At 39.3% G+C, this 24,856-nt stretch overlaps 1 protein-coding gene across 2 annotated transcripts in view; it reads left to right on the forward strand.

Moving 5' to 3' along the window:
* CRHR2 (corticotropin releasing hormone receptor 2) overlaps nt 1–24,856 on the forward strand; it is a 280,374-nt gene that overhangs the window by 196,889 nt on the left and 58,629 nt on the right. For both annotated transcript variants that reach the window (XM_069729278.1, XM_069729279.1), the window contains 3 exons: nt 2,672–2,778; nt 9,686–9,803; nt 15,848–16,001. In XM_069729278.1, coding sequence (XP_069585379.1) covers nt 2,672–2,778; nt 9,686–9,803; nt 15,848–16,001 — 379 coding nt within the window. The remainder of the gene's footprint in view (nt 1–2,671; nt 2,779–9,685; nt 9,804–15,847; nt 16,002–24,856) is intronic.

Here is a 24,856-nt window from a genome sequence, read left to right on the forward strand (position 1 = left end):
ACAGTGATTGCACCAGCAGAATAGTGAGTGCAGCTCTGGAGTATAATACAGGATGTAACTCAGGATAGTAATGTAATGTATGTACACAGTGACTGCACCAGCAGAATAGTGAGTGCAGCTCTGGGGTATAATACAGGATGTAACTCAGGATCAGTAATGTAATGTATGTACACAGTGACTGCACCAGCAGAATAGTGAGTGCAGCTCTGGGGTATAATACAGGATGTAACTCCGGATCAGTAATGTAATGTATGTACACAGTGACTGCACCAGCAGAAGAGTGAGCGCAGCTCTGGGGTATAATACAGGATGTAACTCAGGATCAGTAATGTAATGTATGCACACAGTGACTGCACCAGCAGAATAGTGAGTGCAGCTCTGGGGTATAATACAGGATGTAACTCCGGATCAGTAATGTATGTACACAGTGACTGCACCAGCAGAATAGTGAGTGCAGCTCTGGGGTTTAATACAGGATATAACTTGGGATCAGTAATGTAATGCATGTACACAGTGACTGCAGCAGCAGAATAGTGAGTGCAGCTCTGGAGTATAATACAGGAGGTAACTCAGGATCAGTAATGTATGTACACAGTGACTGCACCAGCAGAATAGTGAGTGCAATTCTGGAGTATAATACAGGATGTAACTCAGGATCAGTAATGTAATGTATGTACACAGTGACTGCACCAGCAGAATAGTGAGTGCAGCTCTGGGGTATAATACAGGATGTAACTCAGGATAGTAATGTAATGTATGTACACAGTGACTGCACCAGCAGAATAGTGAGTGCAGCTCTGGAGTATAATACAGGGTGTAACTCAGGATCAGTAATGTAATGTATGTACACAGTGACTGCACCAGCAGAATAGTGAGTGCAGCTCTGGAGTATAATACAGGATGTAACTCAGGATAGTAATGTAATGTATGTACACAGTGACTGCACCAGCAGAATAGTGAGTGCAGCTCTGGAGTATAATACAGGATGTAACTCAGGATAGTAATGTAATGTATGTACACAGTGACTGCACCAGCAGAATAGTGAGTGCAGCTCTGGAGTATAATACAGGATGTAACTCAGGATAGTAATGTAATGTATGTACACAGTGACTGCACCAGCAGAATAGTGAGTGCAGCTCTGGAGTATAATACAGGATGTAACTCAGGATCAGTAATGTAATGTATGTACACAGTGACTGCACCAGCAGAATAGTGAGTGCAGCTCTGGAGTATAATACAGGATGTAACTCAGGATAGTAATGTAATGTATGTACACAGTGACTGCACCAGCAGAATAGTGAGTGCAGCTCTGGGGTATAATACAGAATGTAACTCAGGATCAGTAATGTAATGTATGTACACAGTGACTGCACCAGCAGAATAGTGAGTGCAACTCTGGAGTATAATACAGGATGTAACTCAGGATCAGTAATGTAATGTATGTACACAGTGACTGCACCAGCAGAATAGTGAGTGCAGCTCTGGGGTTTAATACAGGATGTAACTCAGGATCAGTAATGTAATGTATGTACACAGTGACTGCACCAGCAGAATAGTGAGTGCAGCTCTGGGGTTTAATACAGGATGTAACTCAGGATCAGTAATGTAATGTATGTACACAGTGACTGCACCAGCAGAATAGTGAGTGCAGCTCTGGGGTGTAATACAGGATGTACCGTAACTCAGGATCAGTAATGTAATGTATGTACACAGTGACTGCACTAGCAGAATAGTGAGTGCAGCTCTGGGGTATAATACAGGATTTAACTCAGGATCAGTAATGTAATGTATGTACACAGTGACTGCACCAGCAGAATAGTGAGTGCAGCTCTGGGTTTAATACAGGATATAACTTGGGATCAGTAATGTAATGTATGTACACAGTGACTGCACCAGCAGAATAGTGAGTGCAGCTCTGGAGGATAATACAGGATGTAACTCAGGATCAGTAATGTAATGTATGTACACAGTGACTGCACCAGCAGAATAGTGAGTGCAGATCTGGGGTTTAATACAGGATATAACTTGGGATCAGTAATGTAATATGTGCATCACCGACTGGGATCATATGTGCACACCGACTGCACCAGCAGAATAGTGAGTGCAGCTCTGGGGTATAATACAGGGTGTAACTCAGGATCAGTAATGTAATGTATGTACACAGTGACTGCACCAGCAGAATAGTGAGTGCAGCTCTGGAGTATAATGCAGGATGTAACTCAGGATCAGTAATGTAAAGTATGTGCACACCGACTGCACCAGCAGAATAGTGAGTGCAGCTCTGGGGTTTAATACAGGGTGTAACTCGGGATCAGTGCAGGATAAATCTACTGGCACCAAATAGAACCCAGACTGTAGCGTTGTTTTGCTCTTGGCATCTGTATTGGGCAGGAATGGGACTATTATGGTCTAGTTATATATGGGCCAGTGTTACAGCAAGGACTATTTAGTTTTTGGAAATGGCCGTGCACCTGATGCCTCTTCACCCTGTGATTATTAGTTTCACCGTAAATAGTCATAATGCCAACAGATATCACTCATCCCAAAATAACCTGCATCTATGATGATGAGATTATCCTGCAGGCCGGGATTATAATTACTGCTCCATAAACAGATTACTTGTCCTGCACGGAGCAGTCTCAGCCTGATGTAATCATGTTCTTGTCTCCAGCGGAAGTACGACCTGCATTACAAGATCGCCCTCATTATAAACTACCTGGGACACTGCATCTCCGTCCTGGCGCTGGTCATCGCCTTCCTGCTCTTCTTGTGCTTAAGGTAAGTGTCTTAATGATATGGAAGAACTTTGTCATCAGCCTGGAGATGAGCAAACAATGTGATTGGAGCAATTAATAGGAAATAGCCAGGGACAGGACTGGACTGAGAATCATCTGGTCCTCAAAGCGTTTTAGGTCATGACCTTATACCTGACCTTGTGCCCAGATTTCTTCAGGCTACTGAAGTTAATTTCCTTAAAGGGAATCTTTCAGGACAATCTTACTTTAAAAGCTAGTCTCACGGTTGTGTAGGTCTTGGTATAACAATAAGAATGATACCTGTTTTGTAGCAATCGGTTGTGCCAGTGCCGAGAAATCAAGATTTCGATTCACCTACAAATCAGCCTAGAAGTTCCTCGGGGGTGTGTCGATACACTCTGACTGCATAGACACGCCCCCAGTGCCACATGCCCCTCTCCTGATTGGTTTGTGACTTTAAAGCTTAATTTCTCATCACTGACACATCCGATTAAATCAAGACAGGTATCATTTGTATTGTTATAATGGGAGCTATTCAGCCGTACCACTAGCTTTAGCAGTAAATTCGAAGGTCCAGGAGCTGAGACCCCCACCAATCACTAGAATCTAGGAGCAGAGGCTGCCCTTGTCCAAAACTGAAGAAAGACTTTAAGGGATTTCTGTGGTGGCCATCTTCAGTCTCAGAATAGAGTGATGCTTGGCCGAGCTCTTCTGCTTGTTCATCGATCAATCAGGGTCCCAGCACCCGGACCACCACCAATCAAAACGTCTGAAACGTCTCACTGACCCAGCAAGAGCTTTCTAGCAGCAGGGTTACACTGTAGCCGGCCCAACGCCGGAAGTTCATTTCCCTCTCGTGTCTACGAGCAGTTTAGGTTTTTGTCACACAAGTCATTTTAAGGCCTATACATTTATTCATATTCGGTTATTCAAAAATATGTTACATGGGGCCTAATTTGTATGTCTTTGTCTGTTTTCAATTTTTGTATTTTTTGACATTATTGTAGAAAAATGTAAATAAAAAATAAGAAACTCCTGAGTGGTTTTCACTTTTTCTATCTTTTTGTTTTAAAGACCACAAAGAGCCATGAAAATACATTGTAATTGTGCTGCCCTTTCAGTTACAATTTTTTTTGTAATGGTTTGTACTGATGATGGCTTTCTTCTCTTTTTTTATCTTATTAATCTTTCTTTCTCCTTTTCTTTCTTTTTCTGCCTCTCGCTCTCTCTCAATTACTTTTTCCTTCTTTCTTTCTCTCTTCCTACATTCTTTTTTTCTTCCTCACTTCCTACTTTCTTTTTTCTTTCTTTTTTTCTTTCTTTCTTTCTTTCTTTGTTTCTTTTCTTTCTTTCTTTTTTCTCCCTTACTTCTCTCCTTTACTTCCTACTTTCTCCCTTATGTCCTGCTTTCTTTCTCCCTTCTTCCTTCTTTTTTCTCCCTTACTTCCTTCTTTCTTTTTTCTCCCTTATAATAATAATAATAATAATAATAATAATAATTTTATTTATATAGCGCCAACATATTCCGCAGCGCTTTACAAATTATAGAGGGGACTTGTACAGACAATAAACATTACATCATAACAGAAATACAGTTCAAAACAGATACCAGGAGGAGTGAGGGCCCTGCTGCTCGCAAGCTTACAAACTATGGGGAAAAGGGGAGACACGAGAGGTGGATGGTAACAATTGCTTTAGTTATTCGGACCAGCTATAGTGTAAGGCTCAGGTGTTCATGTAAAGCTGCATGAACCAGTTACCTGCCTAAGTATGTAGCAGTACAGACACAGAGGGCTAATACTGCATAAAGTGTATGAGAACATGATGCGAGGAACCTTTTTTTTTTATTTTTTTTTTTTATTATTAAATGAAAAAACACAAAAGAATTGTCCTAAAGCCAAATTAGATATACGGTAATTCCACACCAAATATATGTCTTTCTTTCTTTCTTTCTTTCTTTCTTTCTTTTTCTCCCTTACATCTTTCTTTCTTTCTTTCTTTCTTTCTTTCTTTCTTTCTATTTTCTCCCTTATGTCTTTCTTTCTTTTTTTTTCTCCCTTACTTCTCTCCTTTACTTCCTACTTTCTCCCTTATGTCCTGCTTTCTTTCTTTCTCCCTTCTTCCTTCTTTCTTTCTACCTACCATACTTCCTTCTTTTTTTTTCCCTTACTTCCCTCTTTCTTTTTTTCTCCCTCGTGTCCTTCTTTCTTTCTTTCTTTCTTTCTTTCTTTCTTTCTTTCTTTCTTTCTTTCTTTCTTTCTTTCTTTCTTTCTTTCTTTCTTTCTTTCTTTCCTAGAAAGGCTAGAACATTGGACCATTTCATCTATAAATACATTTAAATTATTGTTGGCTTTTCACTGTGACTGTGATCTGCCTGCACCCTAGGGCTAAGACCAGGCAGCTCCTGCTTCCTCCAGTAACCCACCACCGGTGATCCCATGATCCCATGATCGCTGGGACTGGAGCCGTAAACATGGGTAGCGCATCCTACGCTGTCATAGCGGGCTGTTAGTGCTTACATAGGTGGTCTCATCCCCTGTCACCATATAATTCTCATTTATTATCCAGATCAGCTGCTCTGTCGGACTTCAACTGTCCATGGATTTGATCTCCATAATAATTTATAAGGCCTCTGAGGGTTGTGGTCTCATCAATTACACAGGACCTTATTTTAAATACTCTTGTTGTTACTATTCTAATGCTATGATTTGTAGGGGGGTGTTACGTATAGCAATACCACGTGTGCAGTTATTTTCAATGTGTATTGCCTGTTGCTCTCACGATTTTGCTAGTAAACTTTTTCTTTAATGACGACCTCTTTGACACATTGTAAAGTAGAAGAGAACGTGCAAAAAGTATCAGAAATAACGACTCACAAGCAAAGATCAAATGTAGTTTTCAATCTCCTTTATCTCAAAAGACACAGAAGAAATACACAGACAAGTAACAGAAGAGTGTAATACATCAGCGCTGTACAGGACGCCTGACTGGAAGGATCAAAGAGACTCGTCGTGATGTCAGGAAAATGGGGAAAACTAGAAAACTAGAGATAAAAATTGTCAGATCCAGGCAGAACAAACTGCAGAAAAAAGGAAACATGTAGGATGGAAATGTTCTCTATAAACTTTTATAATTCCATAAATATAAAGAATATTCTTATTGAAGAATATAACTACGGTACTATAATACTGCCCCATATGTCTAAGAATATAACTACTATAATACTGCCCCATATGTACAATAATATAACTACTATAATACTGCTCCTATGTACAAGAATATAACTACTATAATACTGCTCCTATGTACAAGAATATAACTACTATAATACTGCCCCTATGTACAAGAATATAACTACTATAATACTGCTCCTATGTACAAGAATATAACTACTATAATGTTGCTCCCTATGTACAAGAATATAACTACTATAATACTGCCCCCTATGTACAAGAATATAACTACTATAATACTGCCCCTATGTACAAGAATATAACTACTATAATACTGCTCCTATGTACAAGAATATAACTACTATAATACTGCTCCTATGTCCAGGAATATAACTACTATAATACTGCCCCCTATGTACAAGAATATAACTACTATAATACTGCCCCTATGTACAATAATATAACTACTATAATACTGCTCCTATGTACAAGAATATAACTACTATAATACTGCTCCTATGTACCAGAATATAACTACTATAATACTGCCCCTATGTACAATAATATAACTACTATAATACTGCTCCTATGTACAAGAATATAACTACTATAATACTGCTCCTATGTACAAGAAGATAACTACTATAATACTGCTCCTATGTACAAGAATATAACTACTATAATACTGCTCCTATGTCCAAGAATATAACTACTATAATACTGCCCCCTATGTACAAGAATATAACTACTATAATACTGCCCCCTATGTACAAGAATATAACTACTATAATACTGCCCCTATGTACAATAATATAACTACTATAATACTGCTCCTATGTACAAGAATATAACTACTATAATACTGCTCCTATGTACAAGAATATAACTACTATAATACTGCCCCCTATGTACAAGAATATAACTACTATAATACTGCCCCTATGTACAATAATATAACTACTATAATACTGCCCCTATGTACAAGAATATAACTACTATAATACTGCTCCTATGTACAAGAATATAACTACTATAATACTGCCCCCTATGTACAAGAATATAACTACTATAATACTGCCCCTATGTACAATAATATAACTACTATAATACTGCCCCTATGTACAAGAATATAACTACTATAATACTGCCCCTATGTACAATAATATAACTTCTATAATACTGCTCCTATGTACAAGAATATAACTACTATAATACTGCTCCTATGTACAAGAATATAACTACTATAATACTGCTCCTATGTACAAGAATATAACTACTATAATGTTGCTCCCTATGTACAAGAATATAACTACTATAATACTGCCCCCTATGTACAAGAATATAACTACTATAATACTGCCCCTATGTACAAGAATATAACTACTATAATACTGCCCCCTATGTACAAGAATATAACTACTATAATACTTCTCCTATGTACAAGAATATAACTACTATAATACTGCTCCTATGTCCAAGAATATTACTACTATAATACTGCCCCCTATGTACAAGAATATAACTACTATAATACTGCCCCTATGTACAATAATATAACTACTATAATACTGCTCCTATGTACAAGAATATAACTACTATAATACTGCTCCTATGTACAAGAATATAACTACTATAATACTGCTCCTATGTACAAGAATATAACTACTATAATACTGCTCCCTATGTACAAGAATATAACTACTATAATGTTGCCCCCTATGTACAAGAATATAACTACTATAATACTGCTCCCTATGTACAAGAATATAACTACTATAATACTGCTCCCTATGTACAAGAATATAACTACTATAATACTGCTCCCTATGTACAAGAATATAACTACTATAATACTGCCCCTATGTACAATAATATAACTACTATAATACTGCTCCTATGTACAAGAATATAACTACTATAATACTGCTCCTATGTACAAGAATATAACTACTATAATACTGCTCCTATGTACAAGAATATAACTACTATAATGTTGCTCCCTATGTACAAGAATATAACTACTATAATACTGCCCCCTATGTACAAGAATATAACTACTATAATACTGCCCCTATGTACAAGAATATAACTACTATAATACTGCCCCCTATGTACAAGAATATAACTACTATAATACTTCTCCTATGTACAAGAATATAACTACTATAATACTGCTCCTATGTCCAAGAATATTACTACTATAATACTGCCCCCTATGTACAAGAATATAACTACTATAATACTGCCCCTATGTACAATAATATAACTACTATAATACTGCTCCTATGTACAAGAATATAACTACTATAATACTGCTCCTATGTACAAGAATATAACTACTATAATACTGCTCCTATGTACAAGAATATAACTACTATAATACTGCTCCCTATGTACAAGAATATAACTACTATAATGTTGCCCCCTATGTACAAGAATATAACTACTATAATACTGCTCCCTATGTACAAGAATATAACTACTATAATACTGCTCCCTATGTACAAGAATATAACTACTATAATGTTGCCCCCTATGTACAAGAATATAACTACTATAATACTGCTCCCTATGTACAAGAATATAACTACTATAATGTTGCCCCCTATGTACAAGAATATAATTACTATAATACTGCTCCCTATGTACAAGAATATAACTACTATAATACTGCTCCTATGTACAAGAATATAACTACTATATTACTGCTCCTATGTACAAGAATATACTATAATACTGCCCCTATGTACAAGAATATAACTACTATAATACTGCCCCTATGTACAAGAATATAACTACTATAATACTGCTCCTATGTACAAGAATATAACTATTATAATACTGCTCCTATGTACAAGAATATAACTACTATAATACTGCCCCTATGTACAAGAATATAACTACTATAATACTGCCTCTATGTACAAGAATATAACTACTATAATACTCCTCCTATGTACAAGAATATAACTACTATAATACTGCTCCTATGTACAAGAATATAACTACTATAATACTGCTCCCTATGTACAAGAATATAACTACTATAATACTGCTCCTATGTACAAGAATATAACTACTATAATACTGCTCCTATGTACAAGAATATAACTACTATAATACTGCTCCCTATATGCAAGAATATAACTACTATAATACTGCTCCTATGTACAAGAATATAACTACTATAATACTGCTCCCTATGCACAAGAATGAGTTGGTACACATGCAGTACATAAACGCATGTTCACATCAGTCATAAAACATATGAGACCTTGTTTTTTGCGGGACCAGATGACGTTTTCAGCTATACCATTTTTATTTATATTCATCTGTTTGTTCACGTTTTATTCTACTTTTTTCCAGTGGTATGAGGATAAAGCATACTCTGCTACATTTTTTCTGTGTTTTTTTTAATGGCATTCCCTGAATGGGTTAACTAGTGACAATTTTGTACACCAGGTTTTTCTGGATGCGGCAATACCAAATATATGTACCGTTTATTTTTTATTTTTAAACATAAAAATGTGTATTTAGTAGTGTAATGTTTTTATTGTTATTATTATTATATAATTTTTTTATATCTTTTTGTTTATTTTAATTAGTCCCTCTATATGACATTCCCATTTTTTATTTTTATTGCAGGTATAATGCATTGCAGTGCGTTCTATCTATACTGAATGCTCCTGAGACCATGCAGTGACCGTTTAACTTGCACCTCACATTTTTATATGAATTTCATGTCTCTCTTCCTAGGAGTATTAGATGTCTTCGGAATATCATTCATTGGAATTTAATTACAACCTTCATCTTAAGGAACATCATGTGGTTCCTTCTACAAATGATCGATCATAACATCCATGAAAAGAATGAGGTATGGAAATATAAACTACTAATTATCACTAGAGTTTCCAGGAGAACAGTAAATTAACAAGTAACAATGATGTAAACTCTTCTGGAACTAAGCAGAGTATAATAAATGATAGAGTATTTACAAATAAATTACAAATGTCACATACATGGCAATTTTGATCCTGAGTTACAGTGGGGCAAAAAAGTATTTAGTCAGTCAGCAATAATGCAAGTTCCACCACTTAAAAAGATGAGAGGCGTCTGTAATTTACATCATAGGTAGACCTCAACTATGGGAGACAAACTGAGAAAAAAAAATCCAGAAAATCACATTGTCTGTTTTTTTAACATTTTATTTGCATATTATGGTGGAAAATAAGTATTTGGTCAGAAACAAACAATCAAGATTTCTGGCTCTCACAGACCTGTAACTTCTTCTTTAAGAGTCTCCTCTTTCCTCCACTCATTACCTGTAGTAATGGCACCTGTTTAAACTTGTTATCAGTATAAAAAGACACCTGTGCACACCCTCAAACAGTCTGACTCCAAACTCCACTATGGTGAAGACCAAAGAGCTGTCAAAGGACACCAGAAACAAAATTGTAGCCCTGCACCAGGCTGGGAAGACTGAATCTGCAATAGCCAACCAGCTTGGAGTGAAGAAATCAACAGTGGGAGCAATAATTAGAAAATGGAAGACATACAAGACCATTGATAATCTCCCTCGATCTGGGGATCCACGTAAAATCCCACCCCGTGGGGTCAGAATGATCACAAGAACGGTGAGCAAAAATCCCAGAACCACGCGGGGGGACCTAGTAAATGAACTGCAGAGAGCTGGGACCAATGTAACAAGGCCTACCATAAGTAACACACTACGCCACCGTGGACTCAGATCCTGTAGTGCCAGACGTGTCCCACTGCTTAAGCCAGTACATGTCCGGGCCCGTCTGAAGTTTGCTAGAGAGCATTTGGATGATCCAGAGGAGTTTTGGGAGAATGTCCTATGGTCTGATGAAACCAAACTGGAACTGTTTGGTAGAAACACAACTTGTCGTGTTTGGAGGAAAAAGAATACTGAGTTGCATCCATCAAACACCATACCTACTGTAAAACATGGTGGTGGAAACATCATGCTTTGGGGCTGTTTCTCTGCAAAGGGGCCAGGACGACTGATCCGGGTACATGAAAGAATGAATGGGGCCATGTATCGTGAGATTTTGAGTGCAAACCTCCTTCCATCAGCAAGGGCATTGAAGATGAAACGTGGCTGGGTCTTTCAACATGACAATGATCCAAAGCACACCGCCAGGGCAACGAAGGAGTGGCTTCGTAAGAAGCATTTCAAGGTTCTGGAGTGGCCTAGCGAGTCTCCAGATCTCAACCCTATAGAAAACCTTTGGAGGGAGTTGAAAGTCCGTGTTGCCAAGCGAAAAGCCAAAAACATCACTGCTCTAGAGGAGATCTGCATGGAGGAATGGGCCAACATACCAACAACAGTGTGTGGCAACCTTGTGAAGGCTTACAGAAAACGTTTGACCTCTGTCATTGCCAACAAAGGATATATTACAAAGTATTGAGATGAAATTTTGTTTCTGACCAAATACTTATTTTCCACCATAATATGCAAATAAAATGTTAAAAAAACAGACAATGTGATTTTCTGGATTTTTTTTTCTCAGTTTGTCTCCCATAGTTGAGGTCTACCTATGATGTAAATTACAGACGCCTCTCATCTTTTTAAGTGGTGGAACTTGCACTATTGCTGACTGACTAAATACTTTTTTGCCCCACTGTACATCCTGCATTATACTCCAGAGCTGCACTCACTATTCTGCTGGTGCAGTCACTGTGTACATACATTACATTACTGATCCTGAGCTACATCCTGTATTATACTCCAGAGTTGCACTCACTATTCTGCTGGTGCAGTCACTGTGTGCATACATTACATTACTGATCCTGAGTTACATCCTGTATTATACTCCAGAGCTGCACTCACTATTCTGCTGGTGCAGTCACTGTGTACATACATTACATTACTGATCCTGAGTTACATCCTGTATTATACTCCAGAGCTGCACTCACTATTCTGCTGGTGCAGTCACTGTGTACATACATTACATTACTGATCCTGAGTTACATCCTGTATTATACTCCAGAGCTGCACTCACTATTCTGCTGGTGCAGTCACTGTGTACATACATTACATTACTGATCCTGAGTTACATCCTGTATTATACTCCAGAGCTGCACTCACTACTCTGCTGGTGCAGTCACTGTGTACATACATTACATTACTGATCCTGAGTTACATCCTGTATTATACTCCAGAGCTGCACTCACTATTCTGCTGGTGCAGTCACTGTGTACATACATTACATTACTGATCCTGAGTTACATCCTGTATTATACTCCAGAGCTGCACTCACTATTCTGCTGGTGCAGTCACTGTGTACATACATTACTGATCCTGAGTTACATCCTGTATTATACTCCAGAGCTGCACTCACTATTCTGCTGGTGCAGTCACTGTGTACATACATTACATTACTGATCCTGAGTTACATCCTGTATTATACTCCAGAGCTGCACTCACTATTCTGCTGGTGCAGTCACTGTGTACATACATTACTGATCCTGAGTTACATCCTGTATTATACTCCAGAGCTGCACTCACTGTTCTGCTGGTGCAGTCACTGTGTACATACATTACTGATCCTGAGTTACATCCTGTATTATACCCCAGAGCTGCACTCACTATTCTGCTGGTGCAGTCACTGTGTACATACATTACATTACTGCTGTCATCACTGTGCTCTATAAAGTTTGAGCTCCTGCGCTGGAGAGACGTTTCCCTTACATCTGATTACATAACTTGAATGACACTTCCCTGAACTCCTTTGCAGACACTGAACAAGCAGCAGATTCTGATGGTGAAAGTTCTGCAATTTCTGAAATTTTCAGTTGAAGCTGGATACATTTTTTTTTTTATGCTTTAATAGGTGGGGTCACGGTCTCCACCTGCACACGATACATGTTGTGCCCCCATTTATCAGCCCATATTAGTCATCATTATACTTGGTGCAGTCAGGGTTAATTGATCCTTTATGTACTATATCCCTTTTTCTCTTTTGAGACCTCATGTGACCTTCAGAGCGTCCTTCACAGTCCTAAGAAATCCACTTCTTATAAATGCCCTTTATTTCCCGTCTTCATCTCGGCCTATTCATTGCACATCTTAGTCACCTCCATTCAGTGCATCATTGTGGATGTGCCCCCGCTATACTGACACGCGGCGATGTTGGTGCCGTCTATTACACCATTGTTGGGTGCAGATAATAGATAATCCGGATAATGGGAGATGTAAAGCCTCACCCGGAGAATAGAGCAGCTTTGTCCTGGGCGTCAGTACAAGGATGATGCGATAAAGCTCCGTGCAGAACATTGTACAAAGACTGTAAAAAAGATCAAAAAAGTTTGAAAGCAAAAATTGCAAGTGTGACAAAAAGCCGTGACATTCCTGCATTATGGGATGTGCCAATATTTACAAATGTAAACCGTTGATCTGTGCTCATAATGCCTCTTCTCTCATACATATTAGGTAGTAAATATCTCACCCCATCCCAGGTCTCGCTCCATCAGAGTAGTCTGACTCCAAATTCCCCATTTTGCTATGAAAATGGTATGGTTTGTATTATTTAAAGGGTAACTCTATGTTTTGTACCTCAATCCAGTAGTGTAGTGTGGATTGCCGGCTCCCATGGCCAAGCAAGTGTTTAGCTCCCCCTAATCCACAGACTGTTTAGACTTTGAGTCCCTTCCACCAGGTCATCATTGTAACTGTTCTAAACACAAACACATGTAATGTATCTTAAGAAAATACTGATGTGATTATAGTTTGCCCTTTGTGGACCATCTTGGATATTTGCTGGGACTGTTCTACGTGTTATCTGCCTGTTTTGTGGTTAAAAAAAAAGTATTGCCACACTGTTTTACCCTCACCCTGTGTTGTCTGAGTGGTATTATGCCCATGTTAAAGGGAGAGCTGGCGTGCGGTGGGGCAATCCCTGGTCCATGCGCCCCCGGTGTCTCCATCTCTGTGATTGCCATACTAAATTCTGTTAATAATTCCTTTTATTTTACGTAATTGTATATGCTGTATTGTTTTGTCCCCTTTGTAAAATCTTTTGTTTATTTTTTTATAAACACTGCCTATCATTCTGGATTAAATAAATAAAACATAATAGTTCTGTTCTTTTTGTTCTGTAAACCGCACCCAAAAGCCATATGCTACCAGAACCAGAACTAGGCCTCCAGTCAGCCTGTATAAAAATGACTGGTGGTGGCAGCGACTAGTTCTTGGGTTATCGTGGAGCTAGCCATGACAGTACTGAAGGTTTATACACATATTCCATGCGTGGGAATCTGAGGTATATATACCATACGCTCACTGTTAGTTTCCCGATAACCAGCCTTAGTGGAAACAGCCGCAGCTTCATCCGTTAATTGTTGGTCAATGGTGTAATTGTCCGGACGATAGGGGGCAGCAGAGAGGTTTCCGTGACATAAAGATAACAGCGTGGCTGGTTGAGTTACGACCCCCCCCAGGCGGTGGTCTTTGACAATTTGGGGCAACTCTGGGATTCTAAGTGACCCCTGCGGTCTGTCACTTGACAATTGGTGGCAGCGGTGGGATCTGCGTGACCCCTCCGGTGTCCCGTCCTTGACACTAGAGCATAAGATACAATGTAACTCTGGATCTGTACATAAATACAGGGAATGACGTGTTCTCTTTTATTTACACGTGGATTGTTATTTACTATCAGGAATAGTGCACACTGATGACACTGGATCCCTACTCTGTTAATCTCCCCCCAGATTTCAGTCCCTCTTGACAGCTCCAGAAGTTTCCACTCTACAAATTATTTCATCTTATATCAATCAAAATATGTTTCTGAAGCCGAAGATTCTCATTTACACCGAATGTATAATTAAAATCCACGCTACGTACACATTCATTTCAGAATGCAAAAAGTGATTATTAACCTTTTTTTCCTCCAAACCAGTTCCTCTCCTACAGTATCCTCTGTCCCAGGACCTTTTGCCCCCCTTGTCATACATAAAAGGGGCTTTGGGGAGGTAATAAAAAATGCAAAACGTGTACCCACATATTACCAACAGATATAGTCCGTGTACCAAAAACAAATCAGGACTTTAAGGTCATGGGTTCCTTTTCTTGTACATCCTCCAACGTGGTGTACATGATATGAGGTACCCTGGAAGTATTTATATAGGGGAAACTATGCAAAGACTACAAACTAGGATGAATCTACACAGACACACAATCAGGAATGAAATGGACACACCAGTGGGAAAACATTTCTCTCGACCTGGACACAGTATGACAGATTTAAAAGTCTTAATACTAAAAGGTCATTTTAAGGTCCACAGGGAAAGAAAAATTTGGAAATACAAACTAATGAAGATGTTTAATTCGTTGACACTAGGACTTAATTTAATACTTGGATTTATGAGTCACTACCTGGATACAATTCACACCTCCACCTGACATACTCCAGATAACTAAGAATATTATTCCCACTGCCTCTCCATTTGTAAGAAAATGCCTAATTTGATTACTTTGGCTTATCTTTAGGAGACATCACACTTCCCACCCTCTAACAAATGTCCTACTGTAGTAAATGTTGTGCTTGTTTCTTATTAATCTATTTGTATTCTTGCCTGAAGAAGGAGCCACTGTGCTCGGTTCTTATTAATCTATTTGTAATCTTGCCTGAAGAAGGAGCCTCTGTGCTCTGAAAGCTGCAGACATATTATTTTCTGGTTCGCCAATAAAGGTATCACTCCTAGAATACTTCTGTCATCATTGGGCAGAAAAGTATTCACATCGATTTTTCTGGCCAACACGGGACCACAATACAATTTGTTATTGTACATCACAAAGAATACTTGTAACAGAAAAATCTGATTTAAACAGTAAGTCATTTTCTGACATCACATTCCCTGTATCATATTATATCTTAGGTCTCCATTTGTTTTCAGATTTGGTGCCGATGCATCACAACTATTTATAATTACTTTGTGGTGACCAACTTTTTCTGGATGTTCGTTGAAGGTTGCTACCTCCATACGGCCATAGTGATGACTTACTCTACGGACAAACTGCGCAAGTGGGTCTTCCTTTTTATAGGATGGTGTAAGTAGGAGCTTTACTTTTCTGAATGTTTAGTGTGTTATATATGTATATTATTATATCTGTATATATATAAAGTATAGTATGGGAAAATAAAAAATTTTTTCAGAATTTATGGACTGCTGGCAACTTTTTCCACTTTCTGCTGTTATGGTATATTTTATGCTGTTATACCCATATCTATATACGTAGATATAGCTATGCATATAATGTGTGTATTATACATACAGTTAGGTCCATATATATTTGGACACAGACAACATTTTTCTAATTTTGGTTATAGACATTACCACAATGAATTTTAAACAAAACAATTCAGATGTAGTTGAAGTTCAGACTTTCAGCTTTCATTTGAGGGTATCCACATTAAAATTGGATGAAGGGTTTAGGAGTTTCAGCTCCTTAACATGTGCCACCCTGTTTTTAAAGGGACCAAAATTAATTGGACAGATTCAATAATTTTAAATAAAATGTTAATTTTTAGCACTTGGTTGAAAACCCTTTGTTGGCAACGACTGCCTGAAGTCTTGAACTCATGGACATCACCAGACGCTGTGTTTCCTCCTTTTTGATGCTCTGCCAGGCCTTCACTACGGTGGTTTTCAGTTGCTGTTTGTTTGTGGCCTTTCTGTCTGAAGTTTAGTCTTTAACAAGTGAAATGCTGCTCAATTGGGTTGAGATCAGGTGACTGACTTGGCCATTCAAGAATATTCCACTTCTTTGCTTTGATAAACTCCTGGGTTGCTTTGGCTTTATGTTTTTGGTCATTGTCCATCTGTAGTATGAAACGACGACCAATCAGTTTGGCTGCATTTGGCTGGATCTGAGCACACAGTATGGCGGCTCTGAAGACCTCAGAATTCATTCTGCTGCTTCTGTCCTGTGTCACATCATCAATAAACACTAGTGACCCAGTGCCACTGGCAGCCATGCATGCCCGCGCCATCACACTGCCTCCGCCGGGTGTTACAGATGATGCGGTATGCTTTGGATCATGAGCTGTACCACGCCTTCACCATACTTTTCTCTTTCCATCATTCTGGTAGAGGTTGATCTTGGTTTCATCTGTCCAAAGAATGTTCTTCCAGAACTGGGCTGGCTTTTCTAGGTGTTTTTTTAGCATAGTCCAGCCTAGCCTTTTTATTCTTGATGCTTATGAGTGGCTGCACCGTGCAGTGAACCCTCTGTATTTACTTTTGTGCAGTCTTCTCTTTATGGTAGATTTGGATATTGATCCGCCGACCTCCTGGAGAGTGTTGGTCACTTGGTTGGCTGTTGTGAAGGGGTTTCTCTTCACCATGGAGATTATTCTGCGATCATCCACCATTGTTGTCTTCCGTGGGCGCCCAGGTCTTTTTGCATTGATGAGTTCCCCAGTGCTTTCTTTCTTTCTCAGGATGTACCAAACTGTAGATTTTGCCACTCCTAATATTGTAGCAATTTCTCGGTTGGGTTTTTTTCTGTTTTCGCAGCTTAAGGATGGCTTGTTTCACCTGCATGGAGAGCTCCTTTGACCGCATGTTTACTTCACAGCAAAACCTTCCAAATGCAGCACCACACCTCAAATTAACTCCAGGCCTTTTATCTGCTTAACTGAGAATGACATAATGAAGGGATTGCCCACACGTGTCCATGAAATAGCCTTGGAGTCAATTGTCCAATTACTTTTGGTCCCTTTAAAAACAGGGTGGCACATGTTAAGGAGCTGAAACTCCTAAACCCTTCATCCAATTTTAATGTGGATACCCTCAAATGAAAGCTGAAAGTCTGAACTTCAACTGCATCTGAATTGTTTTGTTTAATATTCATTGTGGTAATGTCTATAACCAAAATTAGAAAAATGTTGTCTCTGTCCAAATATATATGGACCTAACTGTCTATAAGTAACGTGGATATAAAATGTTTACACACCCCTGTTATGGTGACCAGTTTTTCCAATGTAAAAATTTTAGACCAAGAAGAATGATTTCAGAACTTTTCCCACCTTTAATGCTGCCAATGCTGTATAAATCCAGTTAGAAACAAACAAATCATTTCTGGTAAAAACAGAAAAATAAAGTACTAAGCTAATGTGGTTGCATAAAATATGCACACCCTTAAACTTTTTTGAAGTACCCTTTGAATTTATGGCAGCATTCATTGTTTTGGGGCTGGAGTCTATCAGCATGGCACATCTAGAATTGGCGATCTTTTCCCACTCCTCCCATCAGATCAGCCGACATCTCCTGTGCACAGCGCCCTCTTCAGGTCACCCTGTTGTCCTGAAAGTTGAAATTCCTCTTTATCTTCAGCTTTTTAGCAGAGACCTGAAAGTTTTTTAATGCAATATTGACTGACATTTGGGAACTTTTCATAATTGCCAAAACCTTAACTAAAGCCAAAGTTGTAGCGGTCAAAAAACACACCTAAAGCATAATGCTTTCCCCAAAAGTCTCTATGGCATATATGAAAAGACCAATGCTATTAAAGGCTTGCAGTAATTGTGGGCCCACTGTCCAGTGTGTAAACTCACCTATGGCAAGTAACAGGTGTGAGAAACATGATGATCACCCCTGAAACCAGATAAAAAGGGGAGACGTTGCCTCAATCTTTGCATTATATGTCTGTGTGTGCAACACTAAGCATGGAGAACAGAAAGAGGAGAAGAGAAATGTCCGAGGATTTGAGAAGCAAAATTGTTGAAAAATATTAACAATCTCACGGTTACAAGTCCATCTCTAGAGATCTTGATGTTCCTTTGTCCATGGTTCCTCAGCACAGGCTGTGCAGCATGTCTCACCCAGTCCAGACCCCCCTCTTTACTTCTGCTCACCGGGCCCCATTACTTCTGCTCTCCGGGCCCCATACACCAGTAATGGCAGTCATGCCCTGATGGTGACCCTGTCCATGCCACTTTCTGATCTCTTTTTATTCCATTCTTTTGAGGAGGCAAAGTAACCACAAGACACCGATTCCTCAATTTTTTTTTTTTTTTTCCTTTTTAACATTTCAGTTAAATATTAAGATAATGTATTCATTTGGACAGTTACGCTCCCAGGGATAACAAAAACTAAAAAAGCTAGTTATCCCCTTTCCAAGTTTCTACTATAAAATGAGGTGTCATTGATATTTATATTAACCCCTTAAGCCCCGAGGGTGATTTGCACGTTAATGATCGGGCCAGTTTTTAAAATTCTGACCACTGTCCCTTTATGAGGCTATAACTCTGGAACACTTCAACTGATCCCGGTGATTCTGACATTGTTTTCTCGAGATATATTGTACTTCATGATAGTGGTAACATTTCTTTGATATTACCTGCGTTTATTTAAATTTATTTCACAATTTTCCAACTTTGAATTTTTATGCCCTTAAATCACAGAGATATGTCACACAAAATACTTAATAAGTAACATTTTCCACATGTCTACTTTACATCAGCACAATTTTGGAACCCAATTTTTTTTGTTAGGTTAGGGAGTTATAAGGGTTAAAATTTGACCAGCAATTTCTAATTTTTACAACACCTTTTTTTTTTAGGGACCACATCACATTTGAAGTCATTTTGAGGGGTCTATATGATAGAAAATAACCAAGTGTGACACTTCTAAAAACTGCACCCCTCAAGGTGCTCAAAACCACACTCAAGAAGTTTATTAACCCTTCTGGTGCTTCACAGGAATTTTTTGGAATGTTTAAATAAAAATGAACATTTAATTTTTTTTCACTAAAAATTTACTTCAGCTCCAATTTGTTTTATTTTAACAAGGGTAACAGGAGAAAATGGACCCCAAAAGTTGTTTTACAATTTGACTTGAGTACCCGATACCCCATATGTGGGGTAAACCACTGTTTGGGCGCATGGCAGAGCTCAGAAGGGTAGGAGCGCTATTTGACTTTTCAATGCAAAATTGGCTGGAATTGAGATGGGACGCCATGTTGCGTTTGGAGATCCCCTGATGTGCCTAAACATTGAAGCCCCCCATAAGTGACACCATTTTGGAAAGTAGATCCCTAAGGAACTTATCTAGATGTGTGGTGAGCACTTTGACCCACCAAGTGCTTCACAGAAGTTTATAATGCAGAGCCGTAAAAATAAAAAAATCATATTTTTTCACAAAATGATCTTTTCGCCCTCAATTTTTTATTTTCCTAAGGGTAAGAGAAGAAATTTGACCCCAAAAGTTGTTGTGCAATTTGTTCTGAGTACACTAATACCCTATATGTGGGGGTAAACCACTGTTTGGACGCATGGCAGAGCTCAGAAGGGAAGGAGCGCCGTTTGACTTTTCAATGCAAAATGGTCTGGAATTGAGATTGGACACCATGTTGCGTTTGGAGAGCCCCTGATGTGCGTAAACATTGAAACCCCCCACAAGTGACACCATTTTGGAAAGTAGACCCCCTCAGGATCTTATCTAGATGTGTTGTGAGAGTTTTGAACCCCCAAGTGTTTCACTACAGTTTATGACGCAGAGCCGTGAAAATAAAAAAAAAATTTCCACAAAAATTATTTTTTATCCCCCAGTTTTGTATTTTCCCAAGGGTAACAGGAGAATCTGGACCCCAAAAGTTGTTGTGCAATTCGCCCTGAGTACGCTGATACCCCATATGTGGGGGTAACCACCGTTTGGGCGCATGGCAGTGCTCGGAAGGGAAGGAGCGCCATTTGGAATGCAGACTTAGATGGATTGGTCTGCAGGCGTCACGTTGCATTTGCAGAGCCCCTGATGTACCTAAACAGTAAAAAAAAAAAAACACAAATGACCCCATATTGGAACCTATACCCCCCAAGGAACTTATTTAGATGTGTTGTGAGAACTTGAACCCGCAAGTATTTCACTACAGTTTATAACGCAGAGCCCTGAAAATAAAAAATCATTTTATTCCTACAAAAATGTTTTTTTACCCCCAAATTTTTATTTTCCCAAGTGTAACAAGAGAAATTGGACCCCAGAGGTTGTTGTCCAATTTGTCGTGCGTACGCTGATACCCCATATGTGGGAGTAAACCTCTGTTTGGGCACACGGGGGAGCTTGGAAGGGAAGGAGCACTGTTTTACTTTTTCAACGCAGAATTGGCTGGAATTGAGATCGGACGCCATGTCGCGTTTGGAGAGCCCTGATGTGCCTAAACAGTAGAAACCCCCTGTTTTAATTGAAACCCTAACCCAAACACACACCAACCAATCCTAACCAACTAATCCCAACCACACCCCTAACCCCAACTCCAACACACCCCTAACCCTAATCCCAACCATAACCCTAACCACACCCCTAACCCTAATCTCAACCGTAAATGTAATCCAAACCCTAACCCTAGCCCCAACCCTAACCCTAGCCCTAACCCTAGCCCTAACCCTAGCCCTAACCATAATGGGAAAATGGAAATACATTTTTTTAATTTTTTTATTTTTCCCTATCTAAGGGGGTGATGAATGGGGGTTTGATTTTCTTTTATAGCGGGTTTTTTAGCGGATTTTTATGACTGGCAGCCGTCACACACTAAAAGACAGACACTTTTTATTGCAAAAAATATTTTTTGCGTTACCACATTTTGAGAGCTATAATTTTTCCATATTTTGGTCCACAGAGTCATGTGAGGTCTTGTTTTTTGTGGGACGAGTTGACGTTTTTATTGGTAACATTTTCGGGCACGTGGCATTTTTTGATCGCTTTTTATTCTGATTTTTGTGAGGCAGTATGACCAAAAACCAGCTATTCATGAATTTCTTTTGGGGGAGGCATTTATACCGTTCCGCATTTGATAAAATGGATAAAGCAGTTTTATTCTTCGGGTCAGTACGATTACAGCGATACCTCAGTTATATCTTTTATGTTTTGGCACTTTTATACGATAAAAACAATTTTATAGAAAAAATAATTATTCTTGCATCGCTTTATTCTGAGGACTATAACTTTTTTATTTTTCTGCTGATGATGCTGTATGGCTCGTTTTTTGCGGGATAAGATGACGTTTTCAGCGGTACCATGGTTATTTATATTCGTCTTTTTTATCGCGTGCTATTCCACTTTTTGTTCGGCGGTATGATAATAAAGCGTTGTTTTTTGCCTCGTTTTTTTTTTTACGGGGTTCGCTGAAGGGGCTAACTAGTGGGACAGTTTTATAGGTCGGGTCGTTACGGACTTGGTGATACTAAATATGTGTACTTTTATTGTTTTGATTTTTTTATTTAGATAAAGAAGTGTATTTATGGGAATAATCTTGTTTTTTTTTCTTTATTTAGGAATTTATTTTTTTTTCGTAACTAAATATTTTTTTTTTTACTTTATAACATTGCCCCAGGGGAGGCATCATGCTATAAGGTCAGATTGCTGATCTGATACTTTACAGAGCACTGTGTCAGATCAGCGATCTGACGTGCACTGCTCCTGGCTTACCAGCGCCTGCTCTGAGCACGCACTTGGTAAGCCACCTCCCTGCAGGACCCGGATGCAGCCCTGCGGCCATTTTGGATCCGGGGCCTGCAGGGAGAGGAAGGTTTGAGACCCTCGGAGCGACGCGATCACATCGCGTTGCTCCGAGGGTCTCAGGGAAGCCCGCAGGGAGCCCCCTCCCTGCGCGATGCTTCCCTATACCGCCGGAACACTGCAATCATATTTGATCGCAGTGTGCCGGGGGTTAATGTGCCGGGGGCGGTCCGTGACCGCTCCTGGCACATAGTGCCGGATGTCGGCTGCGATAATCAGCTGACTCCTGGCCGTGACCGGCCACACTCCCCCCGTGAGCGCGGCCGATCGCTATGACGTACTATCCTGTCCCTGGAAATTAAGTCCCAGGTCACCTTGACGGGATAGTATGTCAAATGGGATTAAGGGGTTAAATAGCAATTCCTAAAAGGCATGAATTCCCTGTTATTTCATGTATATTTATTGAAAAAATCTTTTTTTATATTTGTGCAATGTGGTTTATGTCTTTTTTTCACAGAAGTTGTAATTAATGGAGTGGTGAGGGGTTTTGAATCGATCCGCTGGCATTTGGTTTGCATGTTACGATTAAAGCCAAATGGTCGAAACGCGTTAAATGATCTGTGCCGCTTTGCTGTTATGCTGATGTTTTAAATTAATTTGTGAATAAAGTAAAAAAATATGTTTTTTTAATTGGAATCTTTGCTTTTTTGGATATGGTTTGCCTGGATCAGCAAGAAGTCCTGTGGAATATGTGGTGGTGGAGGAGCTAAACCGCTGAGCTGACTCTCTTTGTTGCCTGCTACTGATAATTTGCTGATCGTTGGGGTCTGACTTCTGGGTCCTCAATGATCCCAAGATTGGGGGCTTTAGAAACCATAGAATGGGACACACTCGGTCTCCTCTTAATTCATTGTACATGGGCCTAGCAGAGCTCTGCACTCTGCATAGGCAATAAATGGAGCTGAGGCTGAGCATGCGGACTTCCGCTCCAGTCAGGATGAGGCCGCAGAGCACCACTCTCGGAGTTGTAAAGGCTTAACATCTCCATCAAACGAAAGTCACGTGAGTACTTGATGGGGCTCATATAACAAGCAATTTGTGTATGGCTGCCATATAAATAGGGTGTAGTTACAGAAATCTAATTCTGCCCCAGCCCATGGATGTATTCAAGGAACCTGACCAAGGGCTTCCCATTGCTCATATGAGCGTGCCGCACCCTATTCCTTACAGGTCAGATCACTTTTTGGGAACCTTGCGAGCACAGAACTGTCCAAAACAATATAAACCGGTTTCCGTTGCCCATAGCAACCAATCACAGAGCAGCTTTCATTTTTCAAGAGCGTAATACAGAATGAAAGCTGCGCTGTGATTGGTTGCTGTGGGCAACAGAGACAGTTCACAATATGGCTGATTGTTCTGAGATATTGCCATGCTCAGCTCATTAACCCCTGAAAACCAGTAGACCAATATCCTGGCCCAGGTACTAGGGAGGCCCTGCCTGACCAAATTATTGAAAAGCCTATGGTTGTTAAGGAATATATCCTTAGCAACAAGACATGGTCCAAAGGGGACTGTGAAACCCGATAAAGTCAGTCGTGGGGAACCTTGGAAGGACCCCGGTCTGTCCTCACATCACGGTCCATGATAAATGAGTAATGTTCAATATTCACTTATTTTCATGGCTAAGAAACTTCCTCCAGCACAAATTAAAGGGGTTGTCCGTGCTAAAAAAAAAACTTTACAGGGAGCATGGACGTTGTGGAAAAAATCAAACTCCATCATTCTCACCTCATGTCGTCCCCTTGATTCCGGAGGTCTGCGTCAGAGTGAGAAATGATGAAATCACTGTTCTTTCTTAGGACTGTGATTGACTGCAGCGGTCAGTTGACTAATATGGCACAAAATCATAGGGAAAAATTCCAAGAATTACTAAAAAAAATTCCCAAAATGCTGTTGTTACTGAGACATTTGAAGGAAATCCCGCTGATCCCCATTAGTCGACAAGCTATTGTACTGCCTCATACGTCCTCTGTGCAATAAAGTTAAGAAATAAAAATAGTGAAATTAATTAAAAAGAAACAACCCCAAGTGCGTTCCAATACATAGCACACATAATCAGTATCGCCACAATCATGCCAACCAGTACAATACATGGATTGCAACCTTTTTAATGATCAGTTACCGTAATTCTGTAAAAAGAAAAAGAAAAAAAAATATCAGCAGAATTTTTTTTTTTTTGCATTATTGGCCCCCCCAAAAAAAAACGAATAAAAATTCACCATGGGAATGCAAGGAGAAAACAAAAAGACCAAGTAGTGTGCAGGGGATTAATTACGAGTAATAATGAATACAGATGATCAAAACAATTTGCAGGTGTCTGATCTAGAAGCCATATTGGTGGTCCGCAGCCGCCAGACCGGAGTCCCATGAATCGCCTCCTACCTGCTG

Source organism: Ranitomeya imitator, chromosome 6 (genome assembly GCF_032444005.1).
Source record: "Ranitomeya imitator isolate aRanImi1 chromosome 6, aRanImi1.pri, whole genome shotgun sequence".
Lineage (NCBI taxonomy): Eukaryota > Metazoa > Chordata > Amphibia > Anura > Dendrobatidae > Ranitomeya > Ranitomeya imitator.